Source organism: Diceros bicornis, chromosome 3, assembly GCF_020826845.1.
Source record: "Diceros bicornis minor isolate mBicDic1 chromosome 3, mDicBic1.mat.cur, whole genome shotgun sequence".
Classification (NCBI taxonomy): Eukaryota; Metazoa; Chordata; class Mammalia; order Perissodactyla; family Rhinocerotidae; genus Diceros; species Diceros bicornis.
The window spans coordinates 66996015-67014071 of NC_080742.1; the positions used below are offsets into that span (position 1 = coordinate 66996015).

General features: G+C 33.1%; 1 protein-coding gene across 3 annotated transcripts in view; it reads right to left on the bottom strand.

Moving 5' to 3' along the window:
• Positions 1–4597: 4597 nt before the first annotated feature.
• The window catches only part of TFEC (transcription factor EC), a 70379-nt gene continuing 56919 nt past the window's right edge, over positions 4598–18057 (bottom strand). For all 3 annotated transcript variants that reach the window (XM_058528711.1, XM_058528702.1, XM_058528693.1), the window contains 3 exons: positions 17023–17098; positions 10972–11119; positions 4598–9787 (listed from right to left, as the gene is read on the bottom strand). In XM_058528711.1, coding sequence (XP_058384694.1) covers positions 9407–9787; positions 10972–11119; positions 17023–17098 — 605 coding nt within the window. In that variant the 3' untranslated portion in view covers positions 4598–9406. The remainder of the gene's footprint in view (positions 9788–10971; positions 11120–17022; positions 17099–18057) is intronic.

Consider the following 18057-nt stretch of genomic DNA (forward strand, 5'->3'; position numbering starts at 1 on the left):
TACAGCAAATAAAAATACGTGTTCCTATCTTTCTCTCTTTATCACCCAAAAGAGAACATCCTATACATGCAATTCCATACCATATATTACTAAGTAAAAAACTGTTCATAGCAACTTTCCATTTCAGAACACAGAGTGGTTTTATTCATTTCTCATTGCAGGGACGTAGTATTCCATTTTATGAATGTACAGTAATCCTCATATAGATGGGCATTTGGTATAATTCCAACACCATTTATAGGACAATTTCTTCTCTATTGATTTGCAACACTTCCTTTGTGTTTAGTTCTGATATGTAGTTAGGCTTATCTCTGTCTTTTGGACTGCCGGTTTATTCATATCCCATACCACACAGTTTTAATCAGTGAGACTTTAAGATATATTTTAATATCTAGTAGCTCTTTTATTCCCTCGTTGCTCTTTTCTTCAGATGTTTCCTTTATTTTTTTTGTTTATTTTTCCTTATAAAGTTTAATATCAACCCGTATGGTTTACAAAAACCTATTGGTATCAATTAAATTTATAAGTAAATTTAGGGAAAATGGAAACCTTTATTAAATTGAGTTGTCCCATCCAAGGATAGAGTATACCTTTCTACTTATGCAGCTTTCTTTTCACACTGGGTTTCTTAAATAAAATATGTGGAATATTAATTTTAAAAGGCAAGGTGTTATTGAGTACTGTTGGGCATTCATAGACAGTGTGGGTAAGGTGCATAAATGGGGGAACTTCTAACTGTAAGCATAGACTTTACTATATGTTTAATATTAATAAGAGAAAAAGAACACCCTACTCCCTTGTCTGGGAAGGAGAGGCAAGCAGTGGGAGCTATTTGAGAACAGCGTACCTTGGTTCACCATATCAGTACACTTCCTCACTTCCTCCTCTTCCTCCACCTCCCCTTCCTACACACACACACACACACACACACACACACACTCTCACACACTCACACTGAAATATGTGTTTTCTCACTCTGGGCCTAGGAAGAACAGCACAAGGTTCCTCTGACCAAGTGCCTGAATAACCTGGCCCTGTATAATAAACAAGTGAGATTTTAAGACTAATTATTCCAAATAAACCCACATTATCTGACCCCAGAGTTACATTCCATGTACTGAAAGTATTGATGAGCCCCCTGAAGTAGTAATAGTAATCTGACTGGTTGCCTCTGCTTAAAGAACCCTCCTCCTTCTCTCTCTCACCCTCCCCACCCTGTTGCACCAGGCTGGCCTCCCACTCTGCCCTTGTGTCTCAGTTTCCCTGAGACTGGTCCAGATGCCCTGATCTGTAATTCTATAGCACTCTTAATTCTGCCAGCATATCACTTACTAGTCACTTTATTGAACAAGCTCAGTTACTTTCATCTTTTATAGCCCCTCAGCAATGACCATTGTTCTTTGGGGGTTACTTATTAAAGGAGCAGTGAGTGAATTAATGGATGAAGTCTAGAGTAGAAGATTTCTCTGTATCCATTGTTGCAAAATTTGATATTATTTTTATTTCTGGAACTCATCTTTTAGATAAGCCAAAAGAAAACACAAATACTTATCTCACTGCAATTGAAAGAATTGTCAAAGAGAGAAGGGAAGAGATTAATTTCAATGAATGGTCACAGCTTTGAGTGAGCACTATTTTATTATCTGAAGAATTTGACACTTGCACACTTCCCTTACCTACAGTTAACCATCACTTAACCATTTATTAAGGAAATCATGTTAAGAAAGATACTGTGTTAAGTAATGTGGGATATAGAGAAAGCTAAGGCATAATTCTTGTTTCCAATGCCCATCCATCTAGTGAGGAAGGTAATCTATGCATGTCTATAATAAACAGCAACACAAAGATCAAGTTTAAGTAGCAGCTAGCTGCTATAGCCAGCAGCGACCATGATGATGATAACCGTTGACTGGGCTAGTAAAGAAAGCATTAAAAGTAAGAAAATCTTGAAGTGGCCTTATTAGATTAAAGAATAGAAGGCCAGACTAGGATGGAAGTTGCAAGAATTGACTATCTTTATTGATTTGAGGACCTGTGTAGAAAAGGTAATTCATTTATATCCCAAATCTGCTTTTTATATTTGTCAATGAACAGAGATTTAATGCCAGAATGAATCAAGTCTCTGGTATCCCACTCTTCTACCCTCAGGAATATCAGAATGGGTGTTATACAACTATGTACTGTTTCTAACATAGTTAGAGTGATTGTAAAGGCTTGAAGGACTTAGAAACCTACTTATTCCATGTAATTATATTAAATAAGTATTTTTGAAGAGATAACCACATAACTTCAACAGTATTTTTCTCGACAGATACACACAGCATCACCTTTCACATGTGTAAGCAAATAAATTATAATCTTGACTATAGTATTGTTTGCAGCAATTTAATTTTTCCTGAACATAGCTCTTATTCTATTATAATGCTTGAACGATTCACATGTAATGTTTCCAATCTACTTTTTCTGGCTTGTGAAACTTTTTAACAAAACGTTAGCATTTGCAGGCACCAGATGTTTTGACATAAGGAGAAGCAATATGTAAATTTTAATCCACATTAGGAACAATAGCCTGCAGGCACCTTTTTCTTCTTACATGAATCATATACTTAACCACAATGTGGTCGGTCCTATCAAAATCATCACCATCTAGGATGTTGTACTCTTGTCTTATGGTTGCCAATTAGTGAAACTGATATATATTTAACATGATGGATATCCATTACTTGACCAATCAGCTTTATTATATTTGACCACTTAACCACCCCATAGCTAGAACTCTGCAGGTTATAATAATAACAAATTTTTAGATGAGTTTTAATATTCCTTTTGATGATCAATAAAATCAATGCTTTTATTATATCTAAATGGCTTATAGCTGCATATATCACATAATTTACCAAAAATATTAAAACTTGCTACAACTTTTTTCATCTTTTTCATCTTTTTGACTCAACTCAGAATAAGATATGTGTGTGTATGTGTGCGTTTCTAATGGAAGAGATTTGGAGATAGCTTCAAATGTTGCCTAGATGTAGATTCCAATAAAGAATAACAATTCTTATATGTAGAGTCCTTTCTAATATCAAGAGATTAAAATAGTTTTTTTTAATAAGCTCCCGCATGGAAACACATTTATCTATACCCAAATATACACATATGTACATAATAAACAATCAAGTATAAACTCCATTCAGTTATCCATCTTTTCAGTCTATATAGTGTCAAAAAATCATCCTGACTTGTTTTTACCTGTATTAGATTGGTTATACCTTTCCATACAGAAATTATTACAATGATCAGTATTTCTTGGCATTGATAATGCTTTAAGAAAAATATTCATATGGTATAACTTTTTAAAAAAGCAATGAACCTATATTTGAACATAGAACAGCATCTTTTATAGTCAACTCAGAGCCATCCTGTTTTATTATTTTTGAAGCAGATATGTAGAAAAGAAAATTCATAAACATGGTATTAAGTATTAGAGAGTCTTAACATTTAACTGAAAACCTTATTAATTTCATTATCAAGGGATAGGTCTAGTCAATACCAATTAGCAGTTTTAAAATGTTTTACATATTAAAATACAGTATTCTATTTATCCTAGATTGTCTGGGGACCATCTAGTATATTAAAAGATTTTGCAGAGTTTCTTAGTGATTTCACCGCTACAATTATGCCTCTTAGCAATTTTGCAACATTTTGATAAACATTTTCCATAAATCAAAACCATAACAGCATGAGAAGCAGATGGCAGGAGACTATACTGAAGAATGTAACAATTGTTTTCATTAATAGGGAAATTTTGGATCGTCGTTTTCAGCATGGACTACGTAGTGAGCAGTTGTCATTTGTGAAGTCTCATAGCTGTTAAGTATCGTTTCAGATGATTAACCCACATTCTGTATTTTCCAGCGCAGTCCATATACAAAGGTAGAACAAAAAGTATATTAAAGCGTTTAATGATTCTATGCTTTCATTTAATATATGCAAAGAAAATACTGGCATATTTTTTAAAGAACATTTATAAAGATTCATGTATGTATTAGAGTACACCAGTGTTCTTCATTTTCTTAGAAAATAAGACACATTACTTTGCTATTAAAAATGAAAAATAGCAATAATTATAAATTCTACAGTCTTATTACACTAACAATGTTTTCGGATCTAACCAATGTTAGATTAAAATTATAGGAATATTACTTCAGCTATTCATACATAGAAAATGCTATTAAAGTCAAAGATTTTTAACTACATTGTTATTATTAAGATTAAATAGCTGAATTAATTTTAGCCTTGTACGCCATAAGCAACTGCAATGCTGTTAGATAAGATCCTTGAATTTAGCTTTTAAACGTTAGTAGTCATGTATTAAAGAATAACATAATATGTAACTTCCTGATTGTATATAATTCTTTCAGCAAAATGATAGTCTCTCCTTTCTTTTGCTTATTTTCTATTTCGTTTGTTATGTATAACCTCTAGCTTTAAATAACACACAAATAAAATTCATTTCTGTGCAAAAAGCAAAGTTGAAAATACAGAATTTTTTAAATAAAATAGTAATGCAGGAATGAGACAGGTAGGATTGCAAATACAAAAGTCTTTAACTTTATTCTTGAAGCCTGTTGGATCAATGTAGTAAAAAGACATTTTACTGAGGATTTCATCAGTAAAAAACACAATAGAAATCATTTGGATATGTAGAAATATGTACACAAATCCTTTTGCAAGAAGATAAAAAGTTCCCTTTTATGTACAAAACAGAGAATAGTATTTCATCATTAAATTAGTTGAATCCAGTGGGAGCTTCTTTTAATCAAAATAACTATTTTCTGATAATCTTCTATACACTCAAATTCTCTATGAACCTCACAGAAAAACAAATGGAGCAGAGAAAAATTTTAAGAAAACTATTTCTATCAGTTGTTGAATGGCGTCTTTGTTTACAAATTAAACATCATACACATGATAAAATATTGGTGTAGGCAATAAATAATGATTATAAGGTCATATGACACATTAGATCAACAACACTCTAAAAGTCTTTAGTATTTATTAAGTAAGTGTAAGGAAATCTCTGTATATATTAACTTACACTAACTCAAATTGACATCTTATATTTAACATGCAGGGCACCGGAGGGGCAAATGATGTAATCCCACGTAGCATATAGGCTGTGCCATTATTAATATCAAAGCAAAATTCAATCCTTCAGGTGTTTTCAAGAGATCCAGATGGTTGATCTAGTGCTGATAACACAGCAAAATGATTAATTGATTCCAGTTTTCATCTACATCTTACATATAATGAGGTCAGTAAATATCAGCCTGGAGATATTATACAAACATTGAAACAGTTCTGTCATTTATTTATTTAAATATCAAAATTTCACAATATCAGAACAACAAAAAGTATTTTCACGATACCTTGAAGTATAAGAAAATTCTCATAAGACTCAATCTATCGAAACAAAGAAAAAATACATTCTTTTTTACTTTATAAAATCTAACCTCTCCCCTGACATGAAGGCAAATGAGCATGCCAAATCAAGAAACTCATTGTATTTAATTTTTTTAAATAAGAGCTATTAAATATTTTATTTACACTCATGTGAGTGAAAAAAATGAGCTAAAAAAGAAGGAGGAGGAAGGCTATTTCTCAATGTCCTCAGCTCATCTGTCTATTTATTATTTAGAGGTTTTATACCCACACAAAGAAGGCTACAGTTACTGATATCACATCTGTAAACTGAGGAAATATAGTCTGTATACATATATTCTCCAGTTAACGGGAAAAGTTCAAGAAGAAAGGACACTAAAAAGAAAAAAAGATTATGAAGAGCTATATCTATTCATAGGAGGCACTCGTTATTTTAAGATAATTGGGAGTTGGAAATGTTGCTTAAGGTAAATCCATGAAAATGTGGCCAGTATTTTACAATAGAGAAAAGAGATTGGATGGGATGTTTTCTTGAAAAGATAACTAAATATAATAAAAATAAAATTATTTTTTAACAGATGCAATTATGCAAGTAATGCAATTATGCATTAATTCTTTGAATGAACATGACCTGGTTAATTGTATATTCATAGACCAGTGATATCCAATGCTTTTTGTGACAAAGTTTTTTGATAAACAATATGCTTCTTTTACTGTTATAAGTCTCATTTCTGCAAAAATATTCTAGACATCCATCAATTTTCCCAAGGATTTCTCTTGATTCTTAGATATTCAAGTAATTTGCTTTTGAATTTATGTTCTTTTTACTTTGGTATTTATATGTGTATCATTTGAAAATGTTAATGTCATATATTTACAATATCCAATAACCATAAAGAAACTGACCCATAAATATATAATATATGTATATAACAGGAGGCGTATATATATAACAGGGGATGTTTAAAGGGACTACTTTGTAAGTAAACAAGTTCCTTAGTGAATAGTCTAGTGTTTGGTACAGTTTCAGTTTCCTACACAACCTCATCACTACTGGGGTTGGGATAATGATATTCAGATAACCAGGGCTCCCTCCTCCATCATTATATACGACATTAACTGTGTCCTTGGCTCTTGAAAGATGCATAGCTACAATGCTGTCTGTTAGTAACAGACTTGATGCAGGAATTCTTCACCTGGGATTCAAGGAGACATTCAGGAGGTCCCTAAAACCTCTCGGTGCATGTAAATGGGGGCCGTATGCACAACTCTGTATTTTTTTGGGAAGAGGGTCTATAACTTGCACTAGATCCTCAAGGCCTTAGAAAGTTAAGAACTACTGACTAAAATCAATTTTTTAATCTATTTCAGTCGACTGTGACACAGCACCGCTCTTTACTCTGCCTTTAAAGATCCACTACCCATTTTACAATCCCCTGATAGCTGCTGTAATCTGAAAGTAGAAGCAAATATCAGTACTCTTTCCAGATCTCTTTCATCCAGCTTCTACCATCCTGTGTCAAGCTCTCACATTTGCTGAGATTATGAGGAATGGGTTTCAGGGCTGGGTAGCAGCATTTTAACAAAATGGAAAATGATGACAGAGTAATGACATCATCAGTGCAATTCTTCTCAGAATATGAAGAAATGAGAATAATGGATAAAATGAGAACAGAATTAGCCTTTATTCAAAGTGATGTGTTTTCCATGGACTCAAGAGATATTCCTTCTCTGTGACTTGCAATGTCAAATTAAATTATCGCCTCAGATAATAAAGTGGAATTTTGTCATAAAAGTATATAATATTCTCTTAAATTTCTTGAGGAAGTGTATCTTATTCCTCTCTTTCATGTGGCATATTTCAGATAAATTTTTCTATCTGGCTTTAACGATTATTCTTATAAATTAAAAATTATTTTTTGCCATGTCAAACAATGAAAATTATTTTAATTCTCCAAACTCTGAGCTATTACTATAAGCTAAGCCTGAGATAATTATTATACCATAAGGATTTATTATTCTCCCACTTTCTTTAGCATTACAGTCTCAAGTTTTGTGATGGTGTATTTTCCACGTGAGTAATATCTGAAACATCCTTTCAAAAACTTATCCCAAAGTTAATATCCATGAAAGATTACATCTCAATCACATTAGTAATATACAGTAGCATTTTAATTTTTAGGCTTCTCCCTCCTAGTAAAAAAACTCTGTTTCTACTATATCGTTTCATTCTAGTTTTCAAGAGCTTCTACAACCTCTTGCCAATATGATTCTCCAGGACTCCCAACAGGCATCATCAAGGGTGGCCAGATCTTTCTAATGAACGTCCCATGAAGATACCTCCCCAACTTATTCTTACTTTTATCATTTGATTTATATTATTCCCCTAAATGCCCTCCCCTTCACCAAAGTAATGCTTTTAAAAGAAATTCAGTTTTGCTCTTCCCATAGATTTTTGTGATTCTCCAACCTTCATTCATTTTCATTTTCTCTAACCTGTATTTACAGCTTGTGCTGCACCATGTAATCTTTAATTCTGTATGTCTTCTAAGTGTTGTTGTTTCTCTTGTAGTCTTGTTAACTCCCTGAGGAGTAAGACCATATCTTGCTCATCTGTTCTACATTGTACAGGACCCATTGCACTTTCGAGTATCACTCCATAAATACTCATTGATCAGATGATCATTCACAGAGGTCCAGCACAGGGCAACATGCTTGGTAAGTCAATTCCCAATCCTAAAATAAGCTCAAGAGAAAAATTTGAGTAAAGCATAATAGATATAAATATTCTTAATAAAAACTTACAAAGTTGGCAAAGCTCATAGGGTATTCTAGGTACTTATGAGAATGGAACTTTATTCTCCACTCGAAGCTGAATGTAACAAGAAAGTTTCTATTTTACTAATTGTTTTAACAGTTGTCAATCCAATTTTCAATATTTTGTCAATTTGAAGAAAAGCTGTATCAACTAACTAATTTACATCCAATTTTGGAGACAGTGATAAATTTTAAACACCTGAAAAATTGTCCTACTAGGGAGACTTTTTATATTTTATTTACTGAAATTGATTATCCAGTATCTCTTCTTGATGAAGAAAAGAAGATTTGGAATGTGATTTCTGAAGCTGATTAGAAAATCAAGAGAGCGAAGGAAAAAAAAGAACATATACTACCTGCATTGTGTGCCTTTGTGTGTGGGGATATGTTTGCGTGAAGCAATAAAATTCTAGCCCAGATTCTTGAGGAAATTATTCAATGTGCTCCTTTTTCTGAACAGAGCATGTCTCCATGAATATGCAAAGATGCTTTTAGAATTAGTGTAATTGAACTGACTAAGGGAATTAGGGTCTAATTTTAGAAACTAAAATTTTTATAAATTTTCTATATTTTATTGTGAAAAATTCTAATGTTTATTGTAGATTTACTTTTCAATTACAAGTGACAGATAATCTATCCTTTAATTATTTCCCATATAAGGCTTGAACTTTAGACAATGTCCACCAGACAGTGGAAAAAGGCAATGAACCACCAGATTTGTTGATCTTGATTCTTGAAAACTAATGTTGTGAGAGTTCAAGAGGAAGGAGATGAAAGTGAACAACTTAGAAAAAATTTGTATATTTCGGTAGGTTTACTCTTTTCAGTCTGTTAATTCCAATAGTACATCTTTTACAACATCAGTAGAGAGCTATTCCTTATGTTGTACCTCCTTCCAGGAAAACAAAATTTAAGTAGATTTGGACTCCGTAGTCAAAGAGGAAAAAATCTCTTTTAGCCCTCAATATTTCTTCAACACCATGTTTCTTCTTCCTGTGAATTCTTCTGTTGTTTCTAATCAGTTTTTTATGAACAATATATTCCTTTCAGAAAAATTAAGCCAAGGCAATATATAAAACATAGGACAGAAATGCATAGCACCAGCATAGAATTGCTTCCCGGTTGATGAATTGAGCCTGTTTATTTTTTATAAGTCATCCCCATCATCTGAGCTAAAACTACTTCTCCTACTGCTCTCTTTGGAAACTGCAGGGGAAGTAGCAGACAGCAGAGGATCGGTTCCAAACGGAGATATTGTGTCATCCAGTAGCATGTCACCCAATCTTTGTTCCTCTTTCAAAGCGGCACTAAATGATAAATCTGTGAAATGTGACAAAGGATCAGAGAAGGCCATAGCTTGATCACAGAGGTCAGGGCTTGTCCCCTGAGACAGAGTCAATTGCTGGGAATAGTCTACTGAATTCTGTTCAAGATGAGTCTGTGGTTTGGTGACGTGAGCACCTAAATCAACTGTGCCGAGTGAAGCCATGGTTGGTAGACCATGAGCACGAGCCTGTATTTCTAGTTCCTGCAATTTCAAACAAAAATAATTAAATATTGACTTTGAAAGTGGTCTTAACTCTAAAGAATACAGCAGAAATAGAACCAAAATATTAACAAGCACTGAAAATGAAGAGTAATACATATTATAAATACTCTTTGCAAATAATGGAATGTGATATATTTCTAACGCCTGAAAAATAACCCTGAGAAAAACACTAAGACTTTTTAAAAATTCTCCTTCCATTGTTCTTTAAAGGAATAGATGATGTATAATGCTCCCATAGTGGCTCAGACTACCATACAGTTATTTGGAAATAGTGGAAAATCTTCCATTTATTCTTCCCGAATAATTTCTCACTATAGGACAATTTCACAATGCTTTACCTAGCAATAAATGTGCTCATATAAAAACAAACTTGTGAGTTATGAAAACCCATATTTTGCTATTTTGTGTCACACGAAGAGATGAGGAGTGACCTAATATAAATTAGCGCAATATGCTTAGAGGCAATGAAATCCATAGCAATGTTACTAAAGAAATAAAAGGAGGAGGGAAGAATTTAGTGTCCAGTATTCTCTACAGAAACAAATGTTCTGCTTATTTTTCTTTGGGCTGGGTTTTTTTGTTGTTGTTTTTATTTTTTTGAGGAAGATCAGCCCTGAGCTAACATCCATGTTAATCCTCCTCTTTTTGCTGCGGAAGACCAGCTCTGAGCTAACATCTATTGCCAATCCTCCTCCTTTTTTTTTTTTCCCCAAAGCCCCAGTAGATAGTTGTATGTCATAGTTGCACATCCTTCTAGTTGCTGTATGTGGGACGCGGCCTCAGCATGGCCAGACAAGCGGTGCGTAGGTGCGCGCCTGGGATCCAAACCCGGGCTGTCAGTAGCAGAGCGCGTGCACTTAACCACTAAGCCACAGGGCCGGCCCAATATTGTATGTTTTTATAAAATGGATTCTATTTTCTGCATTTTGCAATTAGTTGTTGTCATTCATTATATATTTTTTAAGTCATCATGATCCTGGATTTCTAATGAGAACCTAATTGAAACAACCCAATTCATGAACTTCTAAAAGTCAATAAAATTATCCTTCAGAACAAAAATAATTGTTAATACGAAAAAAATAAATGAGACCAGTGAATAAAACAGATGACGTAGGTAAGTCATTTGTAAGCTATGTGGTTCATGGCAACATTCTTATAAAAACCTGAATCCGGAGTATAAGCCGCCTGTTAGCCTGCTCTAATTTCTTCTGTCTGTGTTCTAATTCTCGAGCTCTCTGTTGTTCTTTTTGTAGCCACTTGATGTACTCCACTGATGCTTTTAGAATGGTTCCTTTGTTCCAACGCATATCACTGTAGAACGGAGAGATAACCTTTTCACAATTGTGCATGTCAGCAGAATTCATAAGAACTTACAAAATCTTTTACATTAATATGAAATCATGATTTACATGACTATTATTCACTCTTAGATATTATTGCTTCTGAATAGAAATTTTAATAGAATAGTTAAGAAGCCCTTATATAGTAAAATTAATCCCAGAATGAAAATAAGTGTCAAAAGAAAGTAATAAAGTGACTTTTTGTGGGAGAGCTAAATGCAATATCATGATTCTACCATTACAGTTTTTATATTTTTAGTGAAAATTGCTTTTATTATTAACTCCGAGATTAAAATCTATGTGCGGTATTTCTGCATTAATGAACTAGGAAATGTAAGTTACTGAGGACTTAAGCCTAAATTTTTTAAGATCATTTCAAATGTACCAATCTTTTAACCTACTTTCTAATAAGGTTGCTTTTATGCTTCTAAGAAAATAATAAAGTTCCTCCCAATGGTGATCTTGAGTGATTGTGAAACAAATCAGAGTTTGGCAACATCACTTTATGCAATAGAGCAAAACTTTCTAAAAGCATTAGGAAAATTTTTCTGCACAAAAAGCATCAATCCTTTTTTAAAAAGCTGGATATCTATTTTTAAATAAGTTTAAGATAAGTAAATACAATGAAACATTACCGGATAACCTTTCAGACTGTAGCATAGAAAAAATATTTTATTGAAACTTATTTTTAAGACAGGAGAAATGATAAATCTGGAATTATGGAACAGGCTACCAATTTTAATATCTGAAAGCATACAACAATGAATTTAATGCTGTGTGAGAATTGATAATATGTGTGGAGAATGAGGCCAAACTAATTGCTAAAAGTTAATCAGAACAGTTGGAAAACCTTGATGAATTTTCAGTTTAGAGTCTTGAGATTTTTTTTAAATACAGCATAAAGTAAGCATATAAGGAGATTTTAAAAAGACATTACACTGCATATATATTTATTTTATGTGATCTACATGAAATATATTGAACTTAATATGTATTTCTTAAGTGAACAGAATTGGGAAAATATAGTTTATGAAAAATCTGACTTGCAAATGCCTCATTGGAAGTTCAGGTTAGATGACAACCCCATTAGCTGTAACAAATTAACAGAAGATACATTTTTCCACTGACAGGGGAAAATGCTTTTTAGGGCCTAGATAAGCTGTCTTCTACTGAAATGCACCAAACCATTATCAGAGTCTGTCTCAAGTTTGAAAATGCTTTGTCAGTTCTCTAGGGCCATAATAGCCATTGGTCTCATTCCACTCACAGTGATTTATCTGGTGGGGGGAAGGCTAGAGCAAGAGAGGCTACTTTTGTCATCAAACCAAGAAGGTTATCTGTACCTGAAGAGTGCGGTGAACTCCTGAATTAAAACTCTAAGTGGCAGCAGGAGCCTTATGGCCCTAATTGTGTTTCATTTCTTCTCATGGGAAGAAAAACTTGAAGGACAGAAGGAATAAAATAAAAAGGATAACTCTAGTCAACTTTGAAGCTTAAGGTACTGTTTATTTAGGTCTAAAGTAAACCTTCAAAATGGTGGTAGAGACCACACTATGGGTCTTTCTATAATTTCTACCTGATGTCATTTGCACTATATTTTTAAAAGTTCACTCTACTGTAAAGCCATTTTAATATATGAGGTTTCTTCTTAAAATATTCTAAGTTTTCCAAATTTATTAAGGAGATATTTTCCTGTTTCCCAAGATAATTTCAAGCAGTTAAGCATTAAAAACACCTTATGTGACAGTAACACTAACACATATAAAGACATGCCTAAAAATGAATGTTGATCCTGGCTTTTCACTTTCCACAAAATAATTTTCTTTGAAGAACTTAAAACTTTTGGGAAGTTAAAAGCTTGAATGCGTTTAAGGCTAAGGCAAAGTAATAGAAATATGTACATTGAAGTAGGAGTGCAGCTGGGCAAAACTATGGAAAATGTACAATCTGTTGTCATCTTAGGAGTACACATCCACTTAAAACATTAAAAAATAGAAAAGAAAGAAAGAAGAAACCATGACAGGTTTGAGTTTTCTTGCTTTGATCAACATTTTACAACTTCTAATTTAGAAAGTCTTGTTAGGTCTCATTTACTATCTCAACTACCATTCTTACACACAAGGAGGAGAAAGTTCTGACTTTAGAGGAAAAAAAAGATCAATTTAGTAAAACAACTGTAATCTATTTTATAAATAAAAAAGTAGAAAAACAAGAGTAATTTGATATCACTAATAGAATAATTCATGATCTGATATTTTTTATTTCTACTATGATTTTTTTCATAAATACGATTCATAAAAAGCACATATGAAATAGACCACTACCACACATCCATAGAAGCTCTTCACTTTTTGTGTTCGTTAGTTTTGTTTGGTTTTATTTTTTTACCAGTGGCGAAGAGATTGTGATTCCTGGTAGTTGGTTTTTTCATTTAGTTTTCCCAATCTATATATCTCAACTACAGCTGTTTGCTACATCATTTTCCCTTCTGACCTTAATATTTTGACCTAGAAATACACATTTCTGAATGTTTTTGAAACATAAAATGGCATCTCCATAGAATTCAAAATATCTTTGGTATTAACTTTGATTTCCTAAGGCAACTCCTAAGTTATTCTAATCATGAGCTGGAAAGGTCCTCAGAGGTCAATGACTTCACAGTATCTGCTATTTGCCCAAGATCCTGTGGTGTTTAGATGAGCCCCAGGTGTCTTCACTCAATTCAGTGCTCTTTCTGCAAATCTGTGGCTTTCCTGCCTTTTTCAAATGCATCTGCCATAAGAAATATGTTTTCTATTGTGACCCAGAGCACTCAGTGCATTAAACTGCAACAAAGGTTTCACAAGACATTACTATCCTCCTTATGTGTAGTATGTAATACTCTCTGATATTTTCAATGCTTTCTTCCTTCTTTCTTTAAAAATGCTGGATCTGTCCCATTTGATTGATTTCATGATCCATTAATAGGTTATGACACACAATTTGAAAAATCTCACACTAGATAATTTTATAATCTGACGTATTTTCTCACTTTTTAAAAAAGGAACTGATCTTATTCATTTTAATGGTTGTAGTCACCCATTCAACAAATCAGTCTGAAACTTGTTAAACTCAAACTAAAATCATTTGGCTTTTTTTTTAGATCCACTTTTTGTTAACTTCATCATTGCCCTAACTTGGTAATAACAGTTATTCATTTATTTTCCAATTTCAAAGTGAAACTTGCCTCCTCTGTTTTATCTCCACACTCTTTCTCTATTAATTTCATTATCTGTCATTTTTAGATTATTCAATGTAGCATCTGAAAATTCAACAAATGAATCCAAAATAATTTCATAGAGTTAATGGTTACTCCTTAAGTCCATGGATCCAGACTCTATTTCTCAAGTAAAGTCCATTTTAAGAGGCTGAATTTTGGATTCAACAATAGGACTTATATTGGTAAACCCTAAAAAGAGGCACTAGCGTAACCGGTGAGGCCACAGCATGCCAAGGGATAAGATGCATTGAAACAGAATTGGTCTTGAGATGTCTGGAATGCCACAGCCATCAGTGAAATGTCTTTTCTGTCTGTGCTATGCAGACAGATCCACATATAGACATATTCAACATCTGACTAATTAATGGTTTCAATTAGACTCAAATATAATTTGCCTACATATAACATAATGCAATTAAAACAAATAATAATCCTCCTTTCTGAGATCCATAAAGAAGAGAAAGACACTTAAGAGTGCTTACAATGAAGTTTTCCCAATTATGGTCCCTTTCAGATACGATTCTATGATAAATTGATTTTCCATATTCTAGATTGGGGGTAGACAAAGTACAGCCCACAGCCTATTTTTGTCAATAAGGTTTCATTGGACATGGTCATGCTCATCTATGTACATGTCTCTGTCTGCTTTCATGTTACAGTGGCAGAGTTGAATAATTGCAACAGAGACCATAAGGCCCACAAAGCTTGAAATATTTATTATCCGGTCCTTTACAGGAAAACTTTGCCATCTTCTGCTTTAGACAATGAATTAGAACTAGAAAGGAGCCTTTTTATAACCAAAGCTTCTATAAAAATGTAGAGTACTAACAATCCTTCACACAAGCTTTATAATATGTATCCTCAGACATATTATTTGATTTTATTTTTATAAAAACCCAGTCACACAATTGGTACCTTCAAGGCATGGTGACATCTGAAGACGTTTAGTTAGGCTTCAGAGTCTAATCTCATAGGCTCATCCACCTTCTGCATATAACCTTGCCCTGGCACCGACAGTTAGTTCTACCAGTTAAGAGAAGCTCTCTTAACTGACGTTTATCTAATCACTTTCAGGATTAATTAATATTCTCCATCCACTTTGTGACACCTATGGACTGTTGTCAGAACAAAGTAGTTAACAGAGGCCACTAGGCTACCTTCTGATACACCCAGGTACTTCTGTTATCCTTATGGTGGCATGTGCTTACTGAGAGGCTGTTAAATTAATGCCCATTGCACTCGTTATTATAGTAGTATAATTAAATTATATGTACATTAATGAAATACGAACACAAAAAAAGAAAGAGTATTTATAAAAAATAGTTACTGTTTCTAGGAAAATTATATTAAAAGCTTTGGAAAAACTCAAAATGTCAGTAAATGTAGGTTGCTGAAAAAAATGCTGTAACAAATTAGGGAGTAAACATTTTTAAAATCCATCTCTACTTAGGTTATCTAAGTTTTTGTGTTATTTTAAAGAAATTGAAATAGACTATACATTTTAGTGCAGTTTATTAAGAAAGAAAAATTGAAACACATATTCAAACAAAAAGGCCTTGGCCTTACATCAAATGTGTGGTGAATAAACGTGCATTTATATTTTAAGTGTTAAAAAAAAGTCCTATCAGGAAAATGGGTATTCTCTTCTGCTAATAAAAAGAGTTGTGTGCTTAGAGACTTTAAAAGATTTGAAGGGTTCTTGGTAGGGCCTAGACTAAGACTGAGCTCTGTGGACTCTCTACCCAGTGCTCCTTCTGTCATTTACTCTAGATGCCTTTGCTATCTAGTCTATCCATGAGGATAAATATTACATTCCCTTCTACTGCAGATGGTTGAATTGTCCGAGTGAATTAGCACATTTGGATTTAGGGAAAAAGTGCTTCCAAGTTCCACAAATATCACTTTATCTATCAAATATCATTGTTTTTGAATAACGGACAATTGCCAGTATTTGGAGAGGCCAGTTCTTAGTTTGAACAAAACATTTTTTCAAGTCACCATTAATTCTATAGATCGTGTTTTTGGAGAAACATTCAACATTCTAAATTGATACTTTGAGTAATCAAGTATTTCTTGAAATTTACAACCTCCAACATCTTGTTTAACTGACTGTGTGTGTATATGACACCAAAACCTGGTTGAAAACTTAATTACAATAACCAATTATTGGTTGGCATCAATCAGCATATTTTACAATTCCATTTTTTACTTGTATGTCTCCAGAATTTTGGAACCTCTGAAAATCCAACAATTCAATTTTCATATACACATAAATCTTAAATTAGAAGAATTGCTATAACCATAAATTAAGTATATAACAATCAATATTGTAGACAGCATTTGACACTGTCATACAGAAAGACCCACTATGAACTGAGAAGAAATAATTTACTTATTTCCTATAGCTCAAAAGGATAAGCGTTAATAACAAACTTGATGCTTAATAACTATCAGCCTTCAATAGATATTTGAAAATGAGACCAACAGTAGCCCTATCTTTGCCATAAGCTACTTAGTTTTCTAGTCATTGGTTCTCCCCTCCCCCTCTTCCCTCTGGCCCATTTTGTGGGGTATTGAAACCATAACATTATTATAGAAATGAATGTTAAACTCACGGATCATTAGACTTTGGAATAAGAGTGCCAAGCTCCTTGATTCGGTAATTAATATTATACCTTCTTCTTCTTTCAACTATTAAAAAAGAAATATTATTGATTATTCTCATTAAAGCACAATTCACTTTTGGTCACTTTTGGTAAACTTTCTTCACGGTCTTTAAAAAACAATAAGCAAAAAATTTCCATTCAGTCCAAAGAGTATGTTCAAAAATAAAATAAAAATTCAAACATATTTTATTCTAAAAGTAAAAATAACACTATTAGAATTGTGATTCTATTATTCACAATGCTTTAAAAACACTTTCTCTCAAAACCAACATTTTTTTCATTCTTTGAAATGCTGTAATATTCACTTATACTGAAATGTATATATATACCCTATTTGATCATTATTTCAAACACATGCATTTTGTCAGTCCACCAAAATTACAATCTTTTGAGGTCTGGACCATGCTTTACTCTTCTCATATACTCCCCAGAAAGCCTAACACAAAGTTTGTGTTAGTAGATGTGTGTGCTCAACTAAACTATCACCTCCTTGAGGGCAGGGACCATTTCTTCCTCGTATAGCATATGAGGAAGCTTATGATGAGCATATTTAGCATACAGGAGATGCTAAATAAATATATGTCAATTAGACCATAAATATATTTTTCTAATTTAAAATTTTTCAATAATATATAGAGCAGTGGTTTTCAAACTTTGGTATGCATCAGACATACCTGGAGGGATTATTAAAATAGATTTGCACCCACACCTAGAGATCTACCCCCACACCTAGGGACCTGGTAGATCTGGATTGGGGCCCAAGAATCTGCATTTATAACAAGTTCCCAGGTGGTATCGATGCTGTTTGTCAAGGGCCCACACCTTGAGAACTACTGATATAGGTTTTCATTCAGAGACTGTTTACTCTGTTTGTATTTCCATGCATTTATTGCTTATGGAAAGTTTATGCATCTAGTAAATCTTCAATAAACAATAAACAATATATATATAAATAAGTAAAACTTCCCATATTAACACTTATCT